The sequence below is a fragment of the Sciurus vulgaris genome (assembly GCF_902686455.1).
Source record: "Sciurus vulgaris genome assembly, chromosome: 17".
Classification (NCBI taxonomy): domain Eukaryota; kingdom Metazoa; phylum Chordata; class Mammalia; order Rodentia; family Sciuridae; genus Sciurus; species Sciurus vulgaris.
The window spans coordinates 48,984,609-49,011,692 of record NC_136478.1 but is presented as its reverse complement, the minus strand read 5'-3'; the positions used below and the strand labels follow the sequence as shown (position 1 = coordinate 49,011,692).

Genomic DNA, 27,084 nt, shown 5'->3' with positions numbered 1-27,084 from the left:
TGCCACTTTATCTTAGGTCATCTAAGGACAAAATAAAGGTACCATCTTAGAATCAGAATTGCCACACCTGCCAGTGCCTTGATATTAGACTTACCAGACTCTTGAGCAGTAAGCCAGTAAGTTTCTGTTCTTGATAAATTACCTATGATCTGTCAAAGGAGCACAAAAGGACTAAGATATGTCTCTTTAATCACTTGTATGAAATTTTAATTGAAAATTTATATCTATGAATATGAGATCAAACTTCAATATTATTTTAAATCCATATTCCTTAAACTGAGAGTAGAGATCTGGATAGGAGCAAGGTTTAAAACAATTTCTGGAAGGCTGATCAGTGACATTGTTACTCAGCACACAGCCTTGTTATCAAGGGGGCACAGAAAAGTGAGTTCGTTTCTCACCTCTCCGGGCAGAAGGTGGTTGCAAGCTGGCACGGTTACTCACACCTGTAATCCCTGCAGCTTGGGAGGCTGAAATAGGAGGATCACAAGTTCAAGGTCAGTCTCAGTTACAAGTTTAGTGAGACCCTGTCTCAAATGAAAAAATGAAAAGTGCTGGGTGGTGCATGCCTGTAATCCCAGCGGCTCAGGAGGCTGAGACTGTAGGATCTCAAGTTCAAAGCCAGCCTCAGCAATGGCGAGGTGCTAAGCAACTTGGTGAGACCCTGTCTCTAAATAAAATACAAAATAGGGCTGGGGATGTGGCTCAATGGTTGAGTGCCCCTGAGTTCAATCCCTGGTTGCTCCCCCACCCCCAAAAAGTGCTGAGGATTTAGCTCAGGGTTCAGCGCCTCTGGGTTAAATCTCTAGGCTGTTCCCCAACACACCTACCCACTGCCCACCTCCCACACACAAAGAAGGTGACTGCAGGTAAGACTTAAAAACAGACCACTGGGGATGTGGACCAGTGGCAGAGCACTTAGCATGTGCAAGACCCCTAGGTTTGATCCCTAGTAACACACACACACACACACACAGCATATCACTTTACTACAAAGAAAACTACTTTAAAATAAGTTATAACTCTGTGATTCAAGTAGACCTACATATTTTTTTTTATTTTAAAATATTTTAGTTGTAAATAGACGCAATACCTTTATTTTTATGTGGTGCTGAGGATCGAACCCAGTGCCTCACACTGAGGATCAAACCCAGTGCAAGACAAATGCTCTACCTCTGAGCCCCAGCCCCCTGCCCAACCTACATATTTTCCTTCATGAATTCTAAATGTTTGAGGGAATTAAAAATACCAAGTACAAATTCTTGCAAACAAACAGAAAAAGAACTACTTCCCAGCTTATAATGCTAAAAATACTTTAAACTAACCGTGGGCATTTCAGGAAAGGAAAATTAGAGGCTAGTATCTTTCTTGTAGATGCAAACTATTAAACAATATAGCTAACCAAATTCAGCAAATAATAAAGAAAATAACTGCTGACCAAATGGAATTTACTCCAGGAATGTAAAATGGCTTAACATTCAAAAACCAATGTAATTTATCAGTTTAACAGAATAAAGGAGAAAAATATGATCATGTCATATTTGACAGTAGTACATTTGAAAAATCCAGTATTTATCATCATAAAAACTGTCAACATGGCTTGGGATATAGTTCAGTTGGTAGTGTGCATGCCTGGGTTCAATCCCCAATACCTCCAAAAAAAAAAGAAAAAGAAAAAGAAAAAGAAAAACTGTCAACAAAATTAGTGTAGAAGGAAATGAACTCAATCTGATTAAGAGCATTTTAAAATAATCTTCAGGTAACACTTGATGGTTTACTAGAGGGAATGAAATGAGGAAATCTTCTATAACTACTTACACTTGAGATCATACTGGAGGCCCAAACCAGTACAGAAAGACAGGAAAAAGAAAAAATGTAGAGCTTGAAAAAGATGATGTAGAGAAATGTTTGCAGATGACATGGTTTGTATGTGCAGAAAATTCAAAGGAATTCTAAAGTTATTTGAACACTTAGTATGATCACTAGATGCAAACAAACATAAAAACAAATGATATATCTACGTGTTAATATCAAGTAATTAAAAAGGTGTGCGCAATGGTGCACACCTGTGGAGGCTGTGGGAGGCTGAGGCAGGAGGATTGCTAGTTCAAAGCCAGCCTCAGCAATTTACTGAGACCCTGAACAACTTAAGTGACACCCTGTCTCTAGATAAAAATATAAACAAGAGCTGGGGATGTGGGTTAGTGGTTAAGCACCCCTGGGTTCAGTCCCTGACACAACAACAACAAAACCCCACAAAAACTAACAGGCACAAAAATCCTCATATACTATGTACTATGGTTTGTCTCAAGGTTCATGTGCTGGGAAGCTTGGTCCCTAGTGGTGGTATTGAGATGGGGGAACCTTTAAGAGGTGGGACCTTGTGGAAGATGGTTAGGTCACTGGGGGTGCTATACTCAGAAGGGATTAATGTAGTTCCCATGGGACCCAAGAGGAAAATAGATTGTTATAAAAACAGCAAGCCTGATCCCTGAATCCCTCTAGGTTACCTCAGAAAGTCATCACTTCCATTTCTCACTGTTTCTCCACCATGGTATGAGACCACCAGGAGGCCCTTGCCAGGATACCAGCACCATACTGTTTGGACATTCCAAACACCACCAGGTTCACCAAACTCAAATAAACCTCTTTTTAAAGTCCCTCGTCTTGGGTATTTCTTATAGCAACACAAAACAGACTATAGACATGAACAAATAAGTGGAGAGCCAAGAATTCAAGTTTGGATTAACATGCAAAAATCAATGTAATGTACCACATTAATAAAATAAAGAGAAAATCAGCTTGATTAACACAAAGACACAGGAAGAAGCATTTAATATCTCTTCATGATAAGAATACTCAAAGAGGTTGGAATAGAGAAAAACGTCCTCAACCTAATAAAGGGCATTGTCTTACTCTGTCTGAGCTGCTATAACAAAATACCATAAACTGGTTGGGTTATAAACAACAGTAATTTCTCACAGTTCTGGAGACTGAAAGGTCCAAAATCAAGGTGTTTGCAGATTTACTGTCTGATGAAGGCCTGCTTCCTCACAGGCGGTGCCTTCTTGGTGTGTCCCAGAGTAGTGGAGGTGTGAAGCGTTTCTCTTGGGTTTCTTTGTTAAGGGTGCTAATCAAATTCCTGAGGGCTCAGACCTCAAGACCTAATGGTATTCTATTATGTCAACAGAAAGAAAACAGACTTTAAGATAGTGATTCTTCCAAAATTGAGCTAGGGATCGAACATCATCCCAGTAAAAATTCAGTCTGGCTTTCTGGCAGAGATAAATGCACTGATTCTAAAATTCATATGAAAATGTAAAGGACAGCTTAGCAAATACCAAGTTTTCCAGTTCACAAACACAGTGTGTCTGTCTCTCCATTTCTTTAGGTCTTTATTAAGTTTCTATCACTAATGTTTTATACAGTTTATTTTTTAGTCATAGATGGACTTTTACCTTTATTTTATTTATTTATTTTTATGGGGTGCTAAGGATTGAACCCAGTGCCTCACACTTGCTAGGCAAGCACTCTACCACTGAGCCACAACCCTAGCCTGTTCTGTAAATTTTAGTGGAGAGGCTTTGCACCTTGTTGAAAAAGTTTTATTGAAAATGTAATTAATGTGAAATGCTCCCATTTAAAATAGTCACTAATTTATAGAATATTCCCAGTCATGCAACCATTCTCACAATTTCATTTTAGAACATTTTTGTCACCTAAAAAAGAAACTCTATGCCCATCAGCCATCATTCCCAATTGATCTCAAACCCTCCAGGTCCAAGCAACTACTAATCTTCTATTCTGTAGAATTTCCTGTTCTGGAAATGTTATATGAATAGAATCATATAATATACGTATTTTGTATATGTGACTGATTCTTACTTGACATGTTTTCAAGGTTAATTCATGCTGTATCAAGTGTCAGTCTGTCATTCCTTTGTTGCTGAACATTATTCTGTTGCATGGGTAGATAACTAAGTTCACTTTTTGGTCATTATGAATAATCGTTCTAGGAGCATTGTGTACAAACTTGTGTGAACACAAGTTTTCAAACAATGTTTTCAATTCTCTTGCATATCTAGGAGTACAATTGCTGACTTATGTGATAACTCTATGCTTTGTTTTTGAAGACAACTAACCTATTTCCTACAGTGGTTATACCATTTTAAATTCTACCAGAATTGTCTGAGGGTTCTAATTTCTTCACATCATCAACAATATTTATTTTTTTGTCTTTTTGATTCTACCCATTCTAGTAGATATGAAGTGGTATCCACTGACTATATAATTGATCATCTTTTCATATGCTTATTAGTAATTTTTCTATCTTTGGAGAAATGGCTATTTGAATCTTTTGCCCTTTATTTATTTATTTATTTATTTATTTTTATTGTTGAGTTGTAACATTTTTTTATATGTCTGGTATTTGTTAAGATGTCAATTCATCCCATATTTACAGAGTCAAGGAAAAGCCAGGGAAATTCCAGTTTTCTTTGTGTAAATCAACCAGTTGGTTCTTGAAATACATATGGAAATGCTTAGGACTAAGAGGTGCCATTTTAATGTTGATAAAGAATACAGTTTAAAATTTATAAAATTTATATCATAAAATTTCAATACTTACTCTAAAGATAATTTGGTACTGGTAAAAGATTAATGTGATTAATTAATAAGACAAAGTAGAATATAGAAATTGACCCACACACATAAGATCACAAATCTGTTAAAAAAGCCAGCACTGAAGTTTAATAAACAGTGCCAGAGCAACAAGTTATACACATGAGAAAAATATACATCTTGATCTCTACATAAAAACAAACAAAAAAAATTTGGGATGGATTACAGTCCTAAATGTGAAAGGTAAAACAATAGTGCTTTTAAGAGAAAAACAGAATACCCTCATGTTTTAGTCCATTTTGTGCTAGTATAATAGTACCTGAGACTGAGTAATTTACAAAGAACAGACATTTATTTCCTTACACTTTCAGAGGAAGAGAAGTCCAAGATCTAGGCACTGGCATCCTGTTTGTGGTGAGGGCCTTCTTGCTACAGGGAAAGGCAGAAGGGCAGGTGGGGACAAATGCTGTGTCCTCATATGGCAGAGGCGCAAAAGAGAGAACGAAAACCCAATCCAGCAAGCCCCTTTTTTTTCATTTACTTGATTTTATTGTACATAATGTTTTATATGGTTGATCCCAGTGTTCACACTGACTTGAGGGAGATGTTTTGGATTTCTATGCCAGAGTTGTTCAATCGCTGCTGCTGCTGCTGTTGATTTGTTTTCTTTCAGGATCAAGGTGGGAGCTTTCATATAAAATCTGATTTTTAATCCCTTCTCTGGCAATTCTTTCCTGGATTCTTTGCTTTGCATAATTATATCTACAGGGAAACCAGCATCCTAAAGTCACCAAGATAAATCCTCCTACTCCAATATCACATGATCTTCTAATTCTACTAGTTAACAAAAAATGTCCAAGTCCAGCCACAACAGATCCCAGCGAACCATATAATATCGAATCCCGTGCACAGGGAATGTTTTCAACATCTAAAATTCCTAGGAGCTTAAAGGGCTTCCCCTTCCTGGGCTTGCCTGGCTCCTGTACTGCCGCCATGGGGACCAGTTGGCTCCAGCAAGTCCTTTTTATAGTGGCATTAATATGTTCATGAGGACTGGGCCCTGATAATTTAGATACCTCCAGTTATGTCCAACCTCCCAAAACTGCTACATTAGGGATTAAGTTTCAACATGAATTTTGAAGGGGACTAAAACATTCAAACATAGCACTTTATCTGCTATGGTAGGTAAAAGTTTTGAACAATGAGCCATCAACTACAAATAAGACTAATAAACTAAATTTCATTCAAATTAAGAACATATTTTCTTCAGAAAGACTTCATTATCAGAGTGAAAGGGCAATCGATACCCTGGGGGAAAATACCTGCAATATGTATCATTACATATGTCCTGTAAGGGACTCGTTGCCAGGATATGCAAGTACCTATAAATAAACAGAGAAAAGACAAATTGATTTTAATAAAATGGTCAAGAGCTGAAGAGTCAGTTCAACACAGGGTATACTCAAATAGCTAACATATTTAAATGGCCACCAAATGTCAGAAAAATACAAATTAAAATCACACTGAGGGCTGGACACCGTGGGCATGTCTGTAACCTCAGTGGTTTGGGAGGCTGAGGCAGGAGGATCGTGAATTCAAAGCCAGCCTCAGCAAAAGTGAGGCGAAAAGCAACTCAGTCAGACCCTGTCTCTAAATAAAAATACAAAATAGGGCTGGGGATGTGGCTTAGAGGCCAAGTGTCCCCGAGTTCAATCCCCCGTACTCCCCCCCAAAAAGAATCACACTGAATTACCACTACTAATATTGCAAAATTTAGGAAGATTAACAAGAGCAGCTGAAACCCTTTACTGATAGATATGTAAATTGGCACAACCACTTTGTAAAAGTATGTGAAGGTATATAGATACTTTGCCAGTATATACAAACATGTATATATGTATGTACACACACATTAGCATTGAATATATGCCTACTTAAGTCCCAGTCCTTACACTTTGGATTCTCAACAGATATGAACTTAAGTCTACCAAAAGATATTTTAAGAATGTTAAAAGCAGCTTTAGTCATAATAGCAAAAATACTAGAAGACACACAAGTGTCTACCAATACAAAATATATGGGTTGGACAACTATAGTTGGCAGACTAAAGTTAGCCCATCACTGGATTTTTGCATGGTCAGTAACCTAACAACAGTTTTACAGTTTTAAATGGTTAAAAAATAGTATTTTCTGATCTGTAAAAATTATATGAAATTCAAATTTCCATGTCCACAAAGTTTTTTGTTTTGTTTTGTTTTTAGTATTGGGTATTAAACTCAGGGCATCACCCATGCTAGAGAGGTCCTCTACCACTGAACTACATCCCCAGTCCTTTACAAAATTTTATTTTGAGATAGGGCCTTGCTTAGTTATCAAAGCTGGTCTCAAGCTTTTGATTTTCCTGCCTCAGCCTCCCAAGTAGCTGGGATTACAAGTGTGTGTCACCAACTCCAATGCTCCATAACCTTTATTTGGAATACAGTCATAATCATTTGTTTATATATTGTCTGTGACCACCTTCATTCCACTTAAAGGGGTCAAACAGATGTCACAGAGACCATCAGTTCCCTAACCTAAAATATTTAATAGCTGGTTGAAGGAATTATTGCTACACCCAATAGAAAAGTCATTTTGGAGTCATACTGTGGATGGCAACAAGCCAGACATCATTTCTCTGAGTGCGTTCACATGAAGTTCAAGAATACCCCAAAATTGCTGGGCTCTTTGGAACATGCTACTTGGAAGACTGAGGCAGGAGGACCGCAAGTTCAGCACCAGCCTGGGTAACTTGGCAAGACCCTGTATCAAAATAAAAAAAAAAAAATCACAATGGCTAGAGGTGTAGCTCAGAGTAGAGTACCCCAGATTCAGTACCCCGTACCACAGAACGAACAAACAAACAACAACAACAAAAAACAGAGAAAGAAGACCCCAAAACTTAACATAGGGTGTCAGAAGTCCAGATAATGGTCATGTCTGGGTGGAATCTGGATGGGGCACAAGGAAGCATTCTTTTTTTTAAGGCACTGGGGACTGAACCCAGGGGCTGTGAACTCACTGAGCCCCTGCCCTTTTTTTTATATTTTATTTAGAGACAGGATCTCACTAACTTGCATAGGGGCTTGCTAAGTTGCTGAGGCTGGATTTGAACTTGTGATCCTCTTGCCTCAGCCTTCCAGTCCTCTGGGATTACAGACATGCACCATTGTGCCCAGCACACAGAAGCATTCTTGATCTCTGTTGTGTGGCAGTTGCCTGTGCATGTAAAGGATAGTTGAGGTGAACATGAAATATTTATGAACTTTACATAAATTATTCCTCAATTTAAAAAAAGACTAAAGCTCAATTTGAATTTCCTTTTCATCTCTTTCTCATTTCAATATAAATTTCATTTTTCAAATATTTGCTAGATGAATTAAACTCACCCCCTTCAAATCTTTTAAGGCAAACTGATGCTCAATTAAATGAAATTAAAAATTCAGTTACTCAGCCAAACTAGCCACATTTTCAGGTTCTCAATAGCCAGATGTCATTAGTAGCTACAGTACTGAACAGCACAGATATTAAAAATGGGATCCAGTTTTTTTTTTTTTTTCTACTGGATAGCAGTGTTTCAAAACCTCACAAGACTTATTTTACAGGTGAGGAAACTGATGTTTAAGAGTTTTAATGATAGTACTTACCAATTTTTCTCACTCTCACAATACTATATTCACATACTTCTTTCTCCAAAGTCACTACCAAAGGTGAATTCTCAATGTATCATTCACTTAATTTATAAAATTCCATAAGAATCTATTCTAAATTCATAACTATGTAAACATCATTTTCTTAACAAGTTATAAGAAATTTAGGTGGCAGTCTAAGTCTGATTAATCGCAGATAACAATCTCAATCTTAGTCATCCTGAAGCTGACCAGATAACCCCCATCCAAAAGACCCTTGCCATAATTCAGCTTCTTTTCTTGTCGGAAAGAGTTTTACAAAGAGTGTCAACAGGATTTCACAGGAGTTATGCAGAAAGCTTAGTGTGGTTTGAAATGTCCCCTTTCTTGTAATGCCACGTTTGCAGACAAAACGTGAAATCTCCATGCAGCCTACGAATATGGGACAGAGAGCAAATGTTATGGGAACCTCCAACCCCACTGATTATAAATCTAAAAGAATTTTCCAGACTCGTGGTCCAAAGATTTTTAGGCATTAGCCCCTCTGGACCGTTTCAGCTTAAACAAACCTGCTTCCTGAAAATTCTTCGGGTGTCCAGGCTCATCTGTCCTTCCCCAAAGACCCTCTCATGTACAATCCCAAATGGATCAATAACATCCCCCTCAGTCTCAAACACAAGCTGATACAGATCACATTCACAAAGGATAGCCACAGCCTTCCCCCACCTTTTCCCCCCAAAAAGCGGGACGGATGGAGACACACACACACGGCTGTGAAGCAGGCATCACACCCCCTAACCAGCTCAGCAATCTGGTTACCGTGGCAACTCTGTCCTACTCAGAAATCTGAAAAAAATTCGGACCCTACCTCGCAGCCTTTTGCCGTTTTTCCAGTCACGGACTACATTTCCTTGAAGACCTAACCTCTTCTGTTTGAGATTGTCCAGAAGTTCTGGGGAGCCAACTGAATTAAACCGCTCAGATGGGATTCATAGTTCCAGCCGGGTGGTCAAACCGGACGCCCATCACGCGGCGCACAATTACACTGCACCGGCTTGAACCCGGCTTGAAACCACGTTTCCCGAAGGCCCCTGCGTCGCCGCGCCACTCCGCACACGTACGCCCTTACGTCTTGATGCTAGGATCCGGTGTACAGCCGTACGTGAACCGAAACCCTCACTAAAGCCTGCACCCTGTTAGGGTTGGAGCGCGGGACGGCTCCCATAGAATGCGGGGGAAAGCGGAGTACTGGCTAGGGCTCGGCGCTGACAGGAGAGGAAGCCCGCTGGCTCCGGGCTGCCTTTCTTCTAGGTCTGAGTGCTCCCGGCTAGTTATGGAGGTCGGCTTCGCCGGAGTGGGGTAGCGGTGTCTCTCTCCGCCAGGAAAATTGACACTGTCACTTCGGTTCCGAGAGCGGCGAGGGCAGGGTGCTACGAGGTGTGTTCCATCGCTCTGAATTGATGAGTGTACCCGCTGGCGACTCCTCGGGCACAGTCCGCACCGTTATCTTGGCAAGGGGAGCGGGTCGGAGGAGGGGAGGGCGTAACTAGTATTTTAAGCCGGATGCTTGTGTGTGCGCGCTCGCAGGACCGCGTGTAGGGTCACCTGTGGTAGGCTAATGCTTGTAGCTGCTGGTCCCTCCTGCACCTCTCTAATGCCCCTTGGAGTAAAAGGGACGGGTTTCAGCCACCTGAGAATCGCATCGTACTGCTGCCGCGGTTCTTTCGCTTTACAGAGAACGAGGCTCTGCTGAAGATACCCTTTCAGACTGAAAGCGTCAAAGGAAGACGCTAGGAAAAGGAAGATGTCCCCTGAGAACCCTGTCGGGAAGACATCTTTCTTGCCTGAGGTTGGTGTAGAAGTGGTCTAAATAGTTTTGTGGAATCCACAAAACTATTGTGTCCTTTGATTCTGTTTTTCTTTGTTCTGCTTTTTCCAAGAGAGGTACACAGGGAAGATTTACACATTTGGAAGTCTTGCATAAAGTAAGTGACCATTTTCTTTCTCCCCTCGAATTTCATTTTCTATGTCCTACAACATAGAGGAGGAAGCAGCCATCCACTGAGAGCATAGTTGTACTCCGTGGCTACACTAGACCTCTCCTTTCTTCCCAGTTACGTGTCAGTCCTTTCTGGGCTCAGATTTTGATAAAAGTAATTGTTTCTGGAGGGAAAATTGAAGACCTTTTAATTTTTAACTTTATTGGAATTTCAAGCACAATAGAAAGTATGAACCTCAATGTGTCTAACAATATAGCTGTAATTAAAAACATACCTTGTATCAATCTTTCCTCCTTTTCTTCCCATAGTATTTCAAAATTATATTATTTTAACCTTCTCTATGCATATATTACTAAAAGGACATTTAAAAATAACCACCATACTGTTATACCAACTAACAGTAGTTTCATACTATCATATAACCAGTCCATGATCAAATTTCCCAAGTTTCATAGATTTTTATAGTTAATCCAGGTAGATTCCACACACTGTGTTTTGTTGCTAAACTTTAAACCTTCTTTAATCCGTGACAGTTTACCTCCTGTTTTTTTACTTTTGTCTTCATTTAATTGGTGCTACTGATTTTTACGAAACCTATATAATTTGTCCTGTAGCCTGTTCCACTTCTTGCTTTTGGCTAATAACTTCCTTGTAGTGTTATAAAATTTCTTATTAGAACCCCCATATTTCTGCAAAAGGGTAGTTAGATCTAGATGCAGATCAGATTTTACCTAAATCACATTTTTAGGCAAAAGTAGTTCATCATTGGTACTGTATTTTTCCTGTTGCATCACATGATGAGGTTCTTAAAGTGTGGTGTCCCACTTCTAGTGATGTCATATCCATTAGCACTTAAACAAGTGCTGTCTGCTTAATATTTCCTTTATAAAATTCCCTCTCCTTTCTTCTAAAGCATGCATTATCGATGGAGGGGAAAAAGTGAGTACTGCCCATGAAAGGTCTTGCTAAGTTGCCCAGGCTGGCCTCAAACTTTTGATCCTCCTACCTCAACCTCTCCAGTAGCTGGAATTGCAGGTATGCACCATCACATTCAGCTCTTTTGTACATTTTTAATCTTTTGTACATTTTAATCAGGTGGCTGCAACTTGAGAACTTTTACTTGTTCAGTCTTTTTTTTTATTAATTTGTTTTCTTGTTTCTTATCTTTGGAGTTGTAGATGGACAGTATACCTTTGTTTATTTTTATGTGGTGAAAGGATCAAACCCAGTGCCTCACATATTCTAGGCAAGTGCTGTGCCACTGAGCCACAGCCCTAACCCACTTTTTCAGTCTTGAAGTCTAAAGGTGGCCTGCTGTGTGTACTTTGGTCGCCTTGTGAATCTTGTTCATATTTGACCCTCAGTGCTTTTTGTATGTGACCTGAGCTTGGTGAATTAATAAAAATAGTTTTATTATTTTATAAAAGTTATTCAACCTGTTGAGTAAAAAATTGAAAAGAAAGACTTTATTCAAAGGATCATTACTATAAGGGGAAGGAGATTACTACAATTGGGAGAACCCTACAACCATAAGATCTGCAAGCATCTCAGAGGTCAGGCAGAAAGGAATTTTCTTTTATAGGAAAGAGCAAACAGGCAAAAAAGAACTGGATGCAAGGGAATGGGATGAGTATGTGGACAGTGGCTCTGGAGATGTTCTCTGCAGTACTGGTTCAGAGAGTTGTTACCACGCTGACTCAAGATCCAGGAGGTCTTTGGGGTTGGAGAATACGTTGAGGTCCTAAGATGGTAGCTTTTCTGGGAAGGGCATGAAAACTGGGTAAAATTCTTTCCCCTCATACCTTGTCTATGCATCTTTTCCATTTTGTAGTTCCTGAGTTGTACTTTTTTATAATAAATTGGTAAGCATAAGTAAAGTGCCTTCCTGATATTAGATAAAAATTATAGGAGGCCATAGTATTGGACTAGCCTCCTTCACTAGACTGTTGTATACCATACTAAATATCAAAATGGAGTCACTCAAGCTGAGGTTCCCTGCCTCCAAACCAAAAACAAGTTGTCATCTGATCGTCAGAGAAATCAGGAGAGATAGGCATGTGTGAGACACTGGGTTTGATCCTCAGCACCACATAAAAATAAAATTTACAACTAAGAAAAAAAATATGAAGTAATCTAATGTTAACCAATCATTTTTCTTTTGTTCTCTCTCCCTATTCCCACTTTACAGGACTTTGAAATGATGAATCTGTTTGATGTGCTCTGTTTCCACTTTTTTCAGCCCTTATCTATAAAGCCAGCCTCTGTGGTTGGGGATGTAAATCTGGTAGGGTATTTGCCTACCATGCACAAGACCCTGGATGTGGGGTTTCCTGGGCATGCTTTGTGGTGACTATACCCTAGGAAAGTAGCATCTTGTAAGATTCTGTTCACCATCATGGGATTAAGGAAAATTTTATACTGAATCCCTTCTGCTATAACTGGTTTTCATTGGATTTGTGGGAGGGCTGAGCTGTCTCCAAATTCCCTCAAAGATGGGAAGTTAAGTAGTTCAGAGTTGCTCATTTTGTGAGCTCTGAGGCAAGTCTGATATCATGACTTCTTTTCTTTCTCCAGCACTGGTGTCTCTGAACTCAGCACATTTCCAGGAGAGGAACCCAGAAAATTGGTGTGTTCTGACAATTTTAAGTACTAGGGCACGTGTGAGTCATTGTTCTGTCTTTCCTTCTTGAAGGACAATCATTTCATTGTGATGTGAACATTGGACTTTACATATCCCAAAATTTTCGGCCTTTTTTGTTTCCCTTTAGAACTGGTCCCAGACATTTTCCATTCCAATAAGTGATAGTAGAAAAAAATCACAGACTTCTCTAGACATTTTCCTTCTGTCCAGTGTTTAGTATTTATTCATCAGATCTGCCTACATTTTTCATATGCACAGTCTTTTTCCAGGAGCACTGAGGGAGCAGAAACACCTCCTCTTAAGAGCAGTATTAATACATGGTTTGATGAGGTAGAGATGAATCAGGGGCACATAACAAGCCTTGATCTTCTCTACAAACACAGGTTTTCCACTTGGAAGTCACAGTATTTTTCTTTGCATGTTATCTCAGTGTATGGCAAGATTTTCTGTGAAACTTTTAAAATTGGGTGAGAACTGAGTCCTGTGAAGAAAGGGATCTTGACCCTTGTATAGCTTCCTGTTACTGCAGTAACAAATTAATACAAGCTTAGTGATTTAAAACAACAAATTTGTCTAAAAACAACAACAAATTATTGGACCCGGGGACTCATGCCTGTAATCCCAGCTACTCCAGAGGCAGGAGGATCACAAGTTCAAGGCCATCCTCTTCAACTTAGTGAGATCCTGACTCAAAATTTAAAAATATAAAGGGCTGGGGATATAGCATGTGGTAAAGTACCTCTGAGTTCACGCCCAGTACCAAGGAGGTCAGATGTCTGAAATGGTTCAGACTTCAATCAGGGTATCAGCCAAGTTGTGTTCTTTCTGGAGGTTCTAGAGGTGAATCTGTTTCCTTATATTTTCTAGGTTCTAGAGAATGCCCATAGTCCTTTGCTTGTGGCTCCTTTACATTCTCAAAATCAGGAATCCTATCATTCTGACTTCTACTTTTATCATAATATCTACTTCTTTGACTTCCCTGCCTCCTCAATCACTTATGATTGTGATTGTGATTACATTAGGCCCAACCAGGTAATGTAGGCTAATTTCCCATATCTCAGGATCCTTCATCACATCCTTTATCACATCAGGTCCCTTTTGCTATATAAGGTAGCATAGTCACAAGTTTGAAGGACTAGGATGTGGACACCGGGGATGGTGGAGGGGGACATTATTCTACTTATCATACCCATCTTGCCCAAGAATGATTGAGCAAGGATGGTCATCAGTGAGGTTTGCGTTGGAGATGGCCAGAATGTGCCAGTCCAGAGCTATTATCTGTGCATCTGGAGTAGCATTATCATCTTGCTGTAACCTAGGAAAATGGAAAGTAGAACAAATAAAATATGTCTGATGTATACTCTCTTGAGAATTATAGATTCTGAGAGCTCAAAGACATTAGAGAATTTGTCTAGTTAAATACTCACAAATAAGTAAATCATTTCATATGTAAAATGGAAATTTCCTATATCCATTATACTCAGTGATATAATTTTGTAACTTAATAATGAATCCAAGCTTTCCAGAACTTCAAATTCTATTTCTTAGTCTAGATATTTGGTAAAAGTTGTTTGGTAAGAGTCTGTCAATTTTGTTTATCTTTTTCTTTAAAGGGAGAAGAGAAGGGAAGAACTTGTCTTCATAAAGAATTTGTCGTTGGGCTGGGGTTGTGGCTCAGTGGTAGAGCACTTTCCTTGCACATGTGAAGCACTGGGTTCGATCCTCAGCACCTCATAAAAATAAAGGTATTGTGTCCCTCCACAACTAAAGAAAAAGAATTCATTGTTTATTAGAATGAGAAAGCTTAATGTTCTGACTGCATTCAGTGTTTCATGTACTCATCTTCCCTTTTTTATTTCCAGTCCTTTCTGGTTAATTAAACTGTTCTATTATACATAAGAAGGTTTGTAGCAATGAGAGTACTTGAGAATCATGTTGCTACTACAGCTTAGGCACCCATTTTTTTTCAATGACCACTAATATTAATATTATCAGTCATGGCCTATTGCTTCCTTCCATGACCTCCTTCATCCTTTCTCATTTCACCTCAGAATCATTACCATATTTTCATAAATAATGCATTTGTTGTCCCAGTGACTGGTGACTTTCAGGAATGTGGCTGTCAACTTCTCTCAGGAGGAATGGGAATGCCTGGACCTTGCCCAGAGGGACAGGGATGTGACGTTGGAGAGCTATAGCAATCTGACCTCACTCAGGAGATCTTACATAATAATCAGAATCTGTTCTCCTGTAATTAATTCCTGCCTCTTTTATTGTGAATTTCTAAGGAAAGGTTTCAGTTTGTAGAGGTAGAAATGGAGTGCTTCGCTGTGTACTTTCTTATTCCTCATCCTTTAGATCCTGATACCTCCCTGTCACTGTCTCTTCATAGTTGGCCAATGAACCAGATTCGATTCTGCAACTCCTATAGAATCATCATGTTCTGTCTCTTTCTTTTAAGCTGGAAGTATGATGCCAAAGCCTGGAGTCTTCCTTATTGGACAAAGGAATAAGAGTTAGTCACCCCAGAGCTTCTATTGCTGGTGATATTATGGTTGGTCTGTGAAGTAGCAGCTCTTTGAGATGTTTGTTTGAAACTCACATTAAAGGCCTGAGAAAGGAAGGTCTGAAATCTAGGGATAGCAGGCAGGTTATATCAGAATGAGTTTCTAAAGTTCCATCCTCCTAACTTACGTATATCACTCTTCTCACTTATTTCCCCTTTTATTTTAGAAAGGAAAACTACCTTTGGTTTCTTTCAGGGAAAAATCGTTTTATCTATTTTTTGAATTGTTTTTTCTCCTAGATATTCTTTTACCAATATTCTTTTATATTTAAACTTGGACAAGTATCCAACCAGGAGATAATCTCTCAGGGGAGGTAATCTTTGAATTGAGACCAGCATGAAGTTAGCCATGAAAAAAAAAAATCAGGGAAATATATTCAGGCAGAGGGAGCAGAAGTACAAAGGCCCTGAGATAGACTGAGCTTTGCTTATCTGAGGATTAGCAAGAAGGTCAGGGCAGTTAGAGCTGAGAGAGCGAGGTAGAAAGGAGAGGTGAAGTCACAGAAATGGACAGAGATTTGATCTTGTAGGGCCTTCTAGGCCACTGCAAGTAATGAAATTTTATCCTGTGTATAGAAACCTGCCCCTGACTGGTTTTGCACGAATGAGTAAGGGATCTTTGTTTAAAGGTCACTGAAGGTGCTGTGTGGATATGGATATGCACATATGAGGCACTGGGTTTGATGCTCAGCGCCACATAAAAAAATTTGAAAATAAAGGTATTGTGTCCATCTACACCTAACAATATTTAAAGAAATAAAATAAAATGAAAACAGGAAGACCAGAGGACTAGTTCAGAATGCCACATTGCAGGTAGTGGCTTAGAATGGGGTTTAATAGATGAGAATTAGTGATATTTTGAAAATAGAATTAATATTTTTAAAATCAAATACTTTGAAGATTGGAAATAGAGGCATCAAGGTTAAGAACCTGGCAGAAGGAAGTCAACTTGTGTGCTTGAGATGCTTATTGGACATCCATATGGAGAAGTTAGATAAGCATTTAGAAGCCTTCAGGACCAACGAGATAAATATGGGATTAATTCTGTATCATGGAACTGGATGTGATTATGGAGGACTTGATTTAGGTGGAAGGCAAAGTAAAGTGCAAGGACTAAACCATAGGCATTCCAACATTCAGTTAAAAGGAGGAAAATGGACCAGGCATGGTGGCATGAGCCTGTAATCACAGAGGCTTGGGAGGCTGAGGCAGAAGGATCATGAGTTCAAAGCCAACCTCAGCAAAAGCAATTCAGTGAGACACTGTCTCTAAATAAAATACAAAATAGGACTGGGGATGTGGCTCAGTGGTTGAGTGCCTGAGTTTAATCCCTGGTTAAATCCCCCTGGGTGCAGTTCTTGGTTACCCAAAACTTGCTTACCCCCCCCCCCCAAAAAAAAAAGGAATTTAGTTAACTATAAGAGAGATTCTGCCAATTGGTCAAGTAAGATTAAGGCTGAGAATTAGTTATTGGATTTGGCAAGACAAAGGATATGGGTGACCCTAACAAGTAGGTTTTGAAACAAGAAGAATAAAAGCCTGATTGCAGAGGATTAAAAAGAGAGAGAAGAAATGAGCCAGTAATAATAGTGTGGGACAGTGAATTAGCTCACCAGGCTAATTAGTTCACCAGGCTAAAGTGTTGAAGACCTTTTTTGTGGAACTCTCAAAGATACAAATAGAGTTTTAAAATGTTTTAGAAGTGCCAGATATGGTGGTACCTGTAATCCAAGCTAATCAGGAGGCTAAGGCAGAAGGATACAAGGTTATCAAATTAGACTCTGTCTCAAAAAGTAAAAAGAAAAAAAAAAAAAAAAAAGTAAAAAGGACTTGGGATGTAGTTCAATGGTAGGGCACCCCTGGGTTCAATCCCCAGTAATACACACACATACAGAATTGATTAATTTCTACATCCAAATATATATCACATTGAAACTAACATAGTAGATCATGTAACAAAAAGTGCTACTGGTATAGATGTTATTGAGAAGCAATCTAACTTGAATTGAGCATTAATTATAAAGTTTGAATAGACATTCAGGTTCAGTTTGAAATAATTATTTTGTGGTTTGAATGAATAAACATTAGTGTTGGGGAACTGGGGTTGTGGCTCAGTGGTAGTGCTTGCCTAGTACATATGAGTCACTGGGTTTGATCCTCAGCACCAAATTTAAAAAATAGATAAATAAAATAAAACTAAAAAATTAAAAAGAAATTAGGGTTGGAGTAAGGCTTGTGGCAAAAGTATACGAAATAATTCTTCACATAGTGTGGGGAAGAGGTATTTTTATAAATGTTAGTAATTGATAGGGTAATTGGTTAAAATAAGATAATAAGTAAAATTATGGGGAAGAGAATAAATGTATCACTTATTTAGAGTTGCATGCTTTTGGCTTCTAAAGCCAACTGATTACTTCTATCTTTTGAAAGTTGAGAAAGCCATTTGTTATATCTGAAGGCATGACATGGCAGTTCTTACATACTTTCTTGGTAAATAGTTTTAATCTTCCACTATGAGATTCAGGTTCTTTTTTGGTTTTGGTGGTGTTGGGGATAAGAAATTAACAGTGATCAAGGCTTTCTAGCTTTCATTATAATTTACTGGTGTCCATTCAGAATTAACATTGTGCTATAATAAGACACAGCATATTTATCTTATCATTATGCCCTTATAGTCCTCCACTTGTAGAAATGGCAGTACTAATACTAATGGTGGTCATTAAGTCATCAAGTTTCAAGGTCATCCAATACTTGTAATCAAATGAGAAAGCAAACAGGTCAATTGAAGTTACTTTCCAGCAAATATAGAGGCAGGATGTGTTGAAACCAAGATATGCAAAATAAGCTGAATAACATAACAAGGCTTTTCCAAATTGATTGTATAACCTTAGCTTTTGTATGAGGTTTGGGGAAATGCAACAGGATTCTGGCAGTGATGGACCATTTCCTACATGAATTAAATATAAATTCTTTGTGCCACACATCTCTGTTTAGAGAATGATTCAAAATCAATGCACTCCCAGAGATTCAGGAGGCTGAGGCAGGAAGCAAATTTGAAGCCAGTTCCAGTAACTTAGTGAAATCCTGTCTCAAAACAAAAAATAAAAAGGACTGAAGATGTAGCTCAATGGTAAAGTTCAATCCCCAGTACCAAGGAAAAAAAAAAAAAAAAAAAGAATTCATACTATGATGTCATTCATAGTATATAACCATGATAAGTAGAATTTAACTGATGATAATAAGCAAATTATTTCCTAAATTAATATAGATTGCATGATGTATTCTCTGATGTTGGATGTACTGTATGACCTGTATTATATTTCTGATGTTTCTCTAAAGAAGAAACTAATAGACTGAATTAATGAGTCATGAATAAAGCCTTTCTTATGTTTTAAGATTTCACAATGGTGAAATAAAGTAAGAGCTTGGGGAAAATCTTGTCTCTAAATCTTCGTATTCATAGGATATCTCAAAAGTGTAAATAGTCTCGTGTTGAGCAAAATTTGAGTAATGACTAAAGGTGTTCTCATAGTCTGTCCATTTAAAGTAATTCTTAACACTGTGAATTTTATACTTGGTAAATATGGTGACCAAAGAGCTGGTCAGTTTTCTTACATTTGTAGAATTCTGCATCAGTATGCATTTTCCTATGTCGAGTGAGCTGTGAACCCCAGATAAAAGATTTCCCACGTTTCACATTCATAAGCTTCCTTGTCAGTATGCATTCTTTGATGTTGAGCAGGTTGTGAGTCCCATAGAAAGGCTTTTTCACATTCTTCACTTTCAGATGGTCTGTTTCCAGTATGGATTTTCAGATGTCGGTTCAGTTCTGAATCACACAAAAAAAGTCTTTCCATATTCCTTGCATTCATAATTTCTCTTATCATTATGTTTTCTGATGTCTGTTAAACTTGAGCCATGAAGAAATGTCCTTCCACATTCCTAACATTTATAAAGTTTTCTCTGATGACTTTTCTCCTGTTGAGCAAAATACAAAGCTCAAATAAAATTCTCCCCACATCACTTACTTTCATATGGTTTCCTACCAGTATGAATTCGCCGATGTCGAGGAAGGCATGAGCTCCAGGCAGAGGGTTTCCTCCCAATGTAAACCTATTGATTTGCACCATGAATAAAGGCTTTTCCACATTGATGTGATTTCTCATCAGTATGAATTTTCTGATGTTAGTTACTTGTGAGTCATAAGTGTTTTCCCACACTCCTTACCTTCATAAGGCTTTTCACCAGTGTGAATTCTATGATGTTTAATGAGATGTGATCTTTGGCAGAGACTTTCTACAGTGAGTACCTTCATAGGGCTTTTTACCTATATGAATTCTGTGATGGCTAGTAAGGTCTGAGCCACAACTGAAGGCCTTCCCACATTCTTTACATTTTAAAGGTTTCTCTTAAGACCAGTAAGACTTGAATGCAAACTAATGTCTGGTCATATTCTGTACATTCATGTGTTTTCTTACCAGTGTGAATTATCTGATACTAAGTTCTGAATCAGTAATAAAGGCCTTCCTACATTCCTTATCATCACGATTTTTTGAATCAAAAATGTATTTTATTATACATCTTAGTTTTATACATTTCATATGTGCTTTTTTAAGAATTATTTTTTAATTTTTTTTTTCTAGTTGTAGGTGGACACAATACCTTTATTTTTTTGTGATGCTGAGGATCGAACCCAGGGTCTCAAGCATGCTAGGTGAGCATGCTACCACTGAGCCACAACCCCAGCCCTCATATATGCTTTTAAAGCTTCAATTATCAGTTCAATACAATATAATATATACACACGCATGCACACATACACCCATGCACACACACATGCAGCAGTGGTTTTCAGACACAGAAGGTTAGGAGGTGAGAGTAAGTCTTCCTGGTACATGGTGGACATTAACCATGATAGTGGATAGTTTCCTTCTGACCTAGTTGCCACCTTGATTGAATTTTATTAAAGCAAACAGCTTTAAGATGTGTGATATTGCTAAATGGAAACAATGAGATTGAAAATGTTTATAACCTGTATTTTCTTAAAGTCTTAAGACATAAATGATTACTTTTCTCCTAAAAGCACTCCAAGATCATTCAGTGAAAATAATATTGTCCATAAACTATTTGGAACAACAGCCTAAGGACCACTACCTGTGGTTATTCAGTGTCTTCAGTCCTCGCAGAATGAGGTAGTGGTATGATGGATTTCTTTTGGTGTCCCTGGAAAGTGCTTACTCATATCATAAGCATCCTCTTCGGCTCCCTGTTGCTGGCTGAATAGTACTCCATGACCGTCCTATACACACCATAGCCCAACTGCTTGTACGTGTCAACTGCAACTTGGTTAGATATCCTTACAAAGAGATCATCAAAAAATCCACCTTTTATTTCTGAAATCACCTCTAATAATTCCATAAGTTTAGCTGCCAGACTGAGGTGTCAAAATTCAGGGGCAAGAGACAGAGCTATGACATGTCCATGCCATTCTTACCTGGCTCCTGAGCCTTCTACTTTACCCATAATATAGCCCATTAATTCTCCACCAGGTGCCTCTGCAATGATGAAATGCTCTGGCCAGTGGGCGAGGTACTGTAAATAAAAAGGAACCCCATAGGTTTCTCTAAGGGGGTCCAAGTTAATGTTGTTAAAAGTGGAAAAGGTCATCACAGGTGAAGGCCCAGAACATGGGCATCTCACCACTGCCACCATCCCTAAAAGCTGGCTTCACAGAATTTCTTGCCAGTATGAACTAACTGATGTTGAGCATGGTGTGAAGCAGAACTGAAGGCTTTTTTCATATTCTTTAAATTCAGTCTCTCTCCTATAAGGAATCTCATATTGAGTAAAACCTGTGTGCTGTTTCATAGTTGGTGTTTTTTCATAGGTCACTATCACCTGCTGGAAGTACTCTTCCTGGTGAAACTGACTGTTGCCTTCCCAATCGCCTCTAAAACATAAACCTTTAAGGCTGTGGTTTCTATCAATTTGCATTATCTCCCACTGGGATAATTCTCTCTCACAAGTGTTAGTTTTTGGTAATAACTTCTTGATCTGACACCTGGGCTGTGTGGCTAGAAGACAAGAAGGTAAATACATAATGTTACTGTCCAAAAGGAAATTAAATGTCCAGTATAAATATAGAAAGTAAACCCTAAGATTCACAAGAAGGAAATAGTTTTAAAATTCACAAATTCTGTGCAATATGAAAAGAAGGGCCAGAAAGAAGTCAAACTTTTGAAGTGGTAATAAAAATTCAGTCAGGTGATGAGAGACAAACTTTTGTTTTGGTCATCTTCATCTGAGGAGTTTGATCAAAAATGATTGTCTGCATTCTTATGAACTTCAAAAACAGCATAAGAAACTAAAGGCCTAAGGCTGTGTTTCAGGTAGTATGGTATCATGAACCCTTAGCACATGTGAGTCATTAGGATATAATTATAGAATAAACACATTACAAGACAAAAAGGAGTGTGAGTGGTACACAGGATGGAGTAGAGGATGCCATTACAAAAAGGAACCAAGTCCACCAATGGAGTAGTCTCATCATGTGACCTGTCTCACCATTTCACCCCTTCCATCTCTATGGAAACTGTTACACATGGTGCTTCCCCAAGCCTTGTGTGAACAGGAGACAAAGGCATACTGAGGCCATAAGTAGTCACAGATGAATGTGAAGGAATGTGATCAGGCCTTCTCATTCTCCTTTTGCCATTCTACATGTAAATACTGAACCTTGCTCATTTCTTCCACTTGCGTAGCCAAACCACTTTTTGTCATGTAATCGCACCCAGAGTGCTTTATTTATTCTTTATGTCATAGTATTGCTCATCCATTTGATAGAAAGTGTGGTTGCTGTACGCTTTGAAAGCCCTCCCCAGATCTTCTTTTTCCCTTCTAGATAAGGCCAAGGAAAGTATTTCAGAAAACACCGACAAATCTGCAAGTAACGTGTAAGACACTATGATGAACATCTTATATAATTCTAAGCTAAAATACAGGAAGGTTGGAAACAACAGAGCATCAGTCTGATACATGGAAAGCAATGTAGTCCAGAATCACCACTATAGCAGGAACTCCACAACACGGGGTATGTTCTATTTACATTGATGGAGTTAGTTATGGGTGATTTTTTTTTTTTTTTTTTTTATTCACCTGAATAGTCAGGGAACTTTCACCTATTTTATTTAGGTTTTCATTTTTTTCAAATTCCAACCAGAAGCTAAATACAATTGGAAACTGGTAAGCACTAGTTTTACTCCAAAGGAGTAGGATCATTCAGATTTACTCCAATAAAAGTATGCACATAACCCTTAAGCAAAGATTTTCTTCATTTAAAAGAAAAAAAAAATAAAAACAAAAAAACAAAACTAAACAGTAGTCTTTCCTCATGTTCATTGCACAAAATGAGTTCTACTTTTAGAACTTTGACACTCTGGTCATTTTTACAATTTAAAATCCCAACTTTAAAAATATTTTCTTATTCCAAAATCCCCCATAACTTTTTCTTTAGGATGGTGTAGAAACCAGTATTTCTGCGCAATTGGAATTTTCTTTGTAATTAAAATCTCTTTCTCTTTAACACCAAAAAACAAAACAAAAACCAAAAGTAAAGTCCTCTACCTATCACGGTTTCTGCAGCTATGAATGTATTTCTCAGTTTTATAGCTGCTTTTAGCAACTTCAGACTCCAGGTCTGCTTTAGTGAGTATAAATGCATCCACACTCAGCAGAATACTTTTTTAACAGCAACTTGGGGAAAGAGATCTGGGAAAAAATACATATATTTATGAGTACCAAGAAACATAAACATGGCCCAGTAAAATGAGGCAAGAATGCCTATAATGAGATGTTTTTTTCATTTAGGATTTCTTTCCCACGGTTGTATTTTTTTTAAAACCACCACCTCTGGTCATTAGAATGAATCTGACAGTGCTGTGGAACAATGGTGATCATAGCAAAGCTATTAAGTTTTTTCAAATGTTACTTATACCTGTTACATTCACTTCTCACCCTCTCAATACTGATGACAGATGTTAAAGAGGCAAAACCAGCACAAATGGGAAGACCATAAAAAATGAGTATCACCTTGTGCTTTCAGATACATATAAGCATTTCAGTGTACAACAGTCCTTCACTTCACATTTTTAGTAAGATGCTGATGCAGTGCAGCAAGTATGCAAAGCATCTTCTTTCACACAGTCCGTGCAGAAGACATCTAATTTTTTTTTTTTTAAGTTCTGAGATACAAATGATTAAAAAAAAAAAAAAATCCAGGATGAATGAGTTTCAAAATGCATAGTGTTCTGTGCATGAGTCCATTTTCTTCAAACTCTGAAAGAATAAAGTGGTAAGAAAACAAGAAAAACAATTGCTGCTGCATTCTCTGATCTCCATTTTGCTGGTCAGCCCTCTATTCTGGCATGTAAGGACGGAGGTGATCCTCTATGGTGCCAACTGCCCAATGGGTGAGCTGTTCCTGTGGCAGGTAGAGGCAGATGCTGCATAACTTGAAGATTGTAGCTTTCTTTTTTGGAGTCTGCAAGTGCTGTCTGTCAATGAAGAGAAACATTGACTGGTTGGGATTGTTGACAACAATTCCAGTCTTGTCCTTGCGGCTCAGTACATGCAGAAACTGTTTCTCATAGTCACCGTGATGAAACTCAAATTTGGCCTGAACAGGCCTAAAAGGCTCATCAGATTCCTTCCACCTGGAAAACAGGAGACAGACAATTTTCTCAATATCATTCCGAGGCCAAAGAATGAAATCCATCTCCTGAGTACAGCCAATTACATCCCTTCTCAAGACTGGTATCGAGGAGCATGGAGCTGTACCACATCCTTTTGTAAAAGCTCTATGGAACTTTCCAAGGAATAGCTGGAATCTCGCACACCTTTCAGGATATTTTCTTCATAATTATTTGTCATGACTGGTATAACCTCAGACACTTCAAAAAGTGCTGATTTTTTCTTCTTCTCCTTGAACACAAAGGCAATATACATCTTGAAGTCAAACTGGTCAGCTAGAGATTCTTTTTTCTTTCTAAGCTGAGCACGAAGTCTGTTCAGCGCTTGTTTCTTCTGGGAGTTTGGGTCCCGCATTTTGAAATACAGGTGGTACTAAAGCCTTTGGAAATTGTCACTAAACTATGGGCACTTTTTCTTAAGACTCAAGTACAACAGAAACAAGTCATTTTTTTTTCCTGCTAATATGATTGAATAGCTAAAATCACGACTGTAACCCCAAAACTGCACCCTCTGGCAATATTAGCAGACTGTCATATTACAGGGTCAAGAAACAAAAGCTGCTATCCAGTCATGTCTGGACAATAATGTTTGGGGATTGGTGGGGAAAAAGGAAGGGGAGGAAGGAAAAGAAAGAGGAGAAAGTACTTGAACTAACTTTCTGGAAAACACATTTGGCTTAACTGCTAAAATAAAGGCTTTGAGGGGAAATGATCCACACTGACAGTTAATATGGGTGATATTTCAGACAGGAAAATAATTTGAGAATTCTGTTGAAGCAACACAAATCCAACAGGAGCTAAAATAATGTAGAAGTCTTAACTCTTTAGAGACTAATTTTTCATATGTAATTAGGATTCAGTTAAAATGTCATTTGTTTATGCTATAAATTTTTTTTGGGAACTTGGGAGATTTCTTGGGACAGAATTTTTTAGGAGCTGAGCAAGGACTCAAGCAACAAGCAACCGAGTTCAAAGGCAGTTCAGTCACAAGATATGAGCAGTGAACCACAGCAGAAAGATAACAGACCATGGTTTCAGATTATTTACTGATACCATCTTTTGGTGTTGGGAGAATCAGTGAGCTTGGCAGGGCTTTTCTTCATTTTCTATATGATGAATGAGGATAAAATATCTCTTCTCAGAGTTTCTTTTGAGGGAATAGGGAATCATACACTATTTCCAGGAAGCACCCGGCACAGAATAAGTGCTCAACAACTAGTAAGAAATCATCATCATCATTAGAGGAGTAAATGGAGAACCCAGGGACCTGGGACCTGGACAAACCAGCTGTCTCTTCTGCACTGTGCTCCCCTGGTTGTCCTCCATCAGCTTTAACCTCTCTTGTGTCCCTTCCTCCTTACTGGCCAGAACTGTGTTCACTGTTTTATCCTGATTTCAAACCACAGGCTATTGGGTCTTTTCTTACTATAGAATCGATTATGCAGATTTGTGGCCATGTTCTTGTCATAGGAAAGCATAAAAGCTTTTTTTAATACATCTTACACTCTTTGTCAACTCTTATAAACCAAAAGAAAATTTAAAAATCAGATAAAAGAATGTCAGATGAAAGCATGAATTAATGAGTGCAGGAAAAACACAGCAAGGAAAAAGTAGGTAATCTAGGAAGATCTCAAGAGGTAGAGGTAAAATAAAAAGCAAAAGCACAATTTGTTTTAGAGAATGAAGAAATGAACAAATACATACATGAAAAAGGTAGAGAAAGGAGCTTACCCACACCATCCATAAAAGTAAGTACCACTAGAAAAATAGAAGGGCATTTTCCATTTTGTAACACAAGGGGATAATGAGAGCATAGAATGGAGAGTCGTCTGGAATGAAGAGAAAGTTCTCTTGCAAAAGGCTGTGTGTGTGTTTTGCAGGCCTTCAGTAGATTTTTGGCCAGTGAAGTGATATTCCAGCTGGATATTCCAGGGGTGCCGCTGCCTCACCAAGCAGCCGAGCTATCATGTGTGACGATGGCTGGCTGGTGCCTCTTCAGCCCATGCTCACCTGGGTAAGGTCCTCTTACTTCGTCCTTCAAAACCATCCAGGGCTCTTGGGCTTTTTCTAATAAGAGCACATCTGGCTGAGATATGCACAGCCCTGCCCAGAAGTCAAAATATTAAAACATGACCACATGAATAAATTTTCCTCTGGAACCTTGGTTGTTAAGGAAGAGAAACAGTGACAGGGCAAGAAAAAGGCACCCAAGATTCCTGAAGGATGGAGAAGTTGGGTCACCGAGGATGATGTGGGCTGCCAGTAAAACACAAACCAGGGCTGGGCTTGTGGCTCAGGGGCAGAGCACTAGCCTAGTACGTGTGAGGCATTGAGTTCCATCCTCTGCACCACATAAAAATAAATAAATGAAATAAGATTATGTGTCCATCTATGACTCCAAGATTGTTTTAAAAAGAAATACCTCTAGATATTTAAAGACAATCCAACAATTGAGAGGAACAGCAAGCAGGAATTCCTAGGTTCAAATTGTGACTCTCACCCAGGGAGATGAGGTGGCTCTGGCTCTCCAGCACCAGGGCTGTACGATTCTCGCTGTCCCCAGTCCAGGCTCTCTCACTCCCGAGAGGAATCCACGGCCGCATTGCTGAGCATCAGCAAGTGCTGAAGCACACACACATGTGAGGGATGAAATCTGAGGAGGCATTTTCGATGGAAAAGGTGCAAAAGGGCACTCCAGGGAAGTGGTCATCAGGGAACGAGAAAGCTGAGCTGGCAGCCTGAGGATGGGAGGAAATGTGTTAGGAAGTGTGACTGAAGCCGAGTGCTTTCAGGCTCTCCACACTCCTCGGGCTCAGTCACCACATCCTGTGATCTTCCTGTAACA

General features: G+C 38.7%; 2 protein-coding genes, 1 long non-coding RNA gene and 1 pseudogene across 4 annotated transcripts; 1 reads left to right on the top strand and 3 right to left on the bottom strand.

Annotated features, from left to right (window-relative positions):
* Positions 1–4,548: 4,548 nt before the first annotated feature.
* LOC306649188 (cytochrome c oxidase assembly protein COX20, mitochondrial-like) lies at positions 4,549–5,899 on the bottom strand. Its single transcript, XM_079119976.1, has one exon. The coding sequence runs from the start codon at positions 5,613–5,615 to the stop codon at positions 5,253–5,255; it is 363 nt and encodes a 120-aa protein (XP_078976102.1). The 5' UTR covers positions 5,616–5,899; the 3' UTR covers positions 4,549–5,252.
* Positions 5,900–9,154: 3,255 nt separating this feature from the next.
* On the top strand, positions 9,155–17,681 carry LOC306649201. Its single transcript, XR_013760603.1, has 3 exons — positions 9,155–9,722; positions 12,860–12,945; positions 14,540–17,681. It is a non-coding gene; the product is annotated as an uncharacterized lncRNA (long non-coding RNA).
* Positions 17,682–18,051: 370 nt separating this feature from the next.
* LOC306649184 (N-alpha-acetyltransferase 20-like) lies at positions 18,052–21,388 on the bottom strand (annotated as a pseudogene). Its single transcript has one exon. The product of its transcript is annotated as an N-alpha-acetyltransferase 20-like (transcript).
* Positions 21,389–22,830: 1,442 nt separating this feature from the next.
* Positions 22,831–24,945, bottom strand: LOC306649181 (uncharacterized protein C6orf62 homolog). The gene is given in 2 exon segments (XM_079119974.1): positions 22,831–24,297; positions 24,300–24,945. Coding segments are annotated over 2 exon segments (687 nt in total). The 5' UTR covers positions 24,595–24,945; the 3' UTR covers positions 22,831–23,905.
* Positions 24,946–27,084: the final 2,139 nt, after the last annotated feature.

What these genes read in the sequence shown, in the direction of transcription:
- LOC306649188 (XM_079119976.1), bottom strand. Translation starts at nt 5,615, where the DNA reads ATGGCGGCAGTACAGGAGCCAGGCAAGCCCAGGAAGGGGAAGCCCTTT.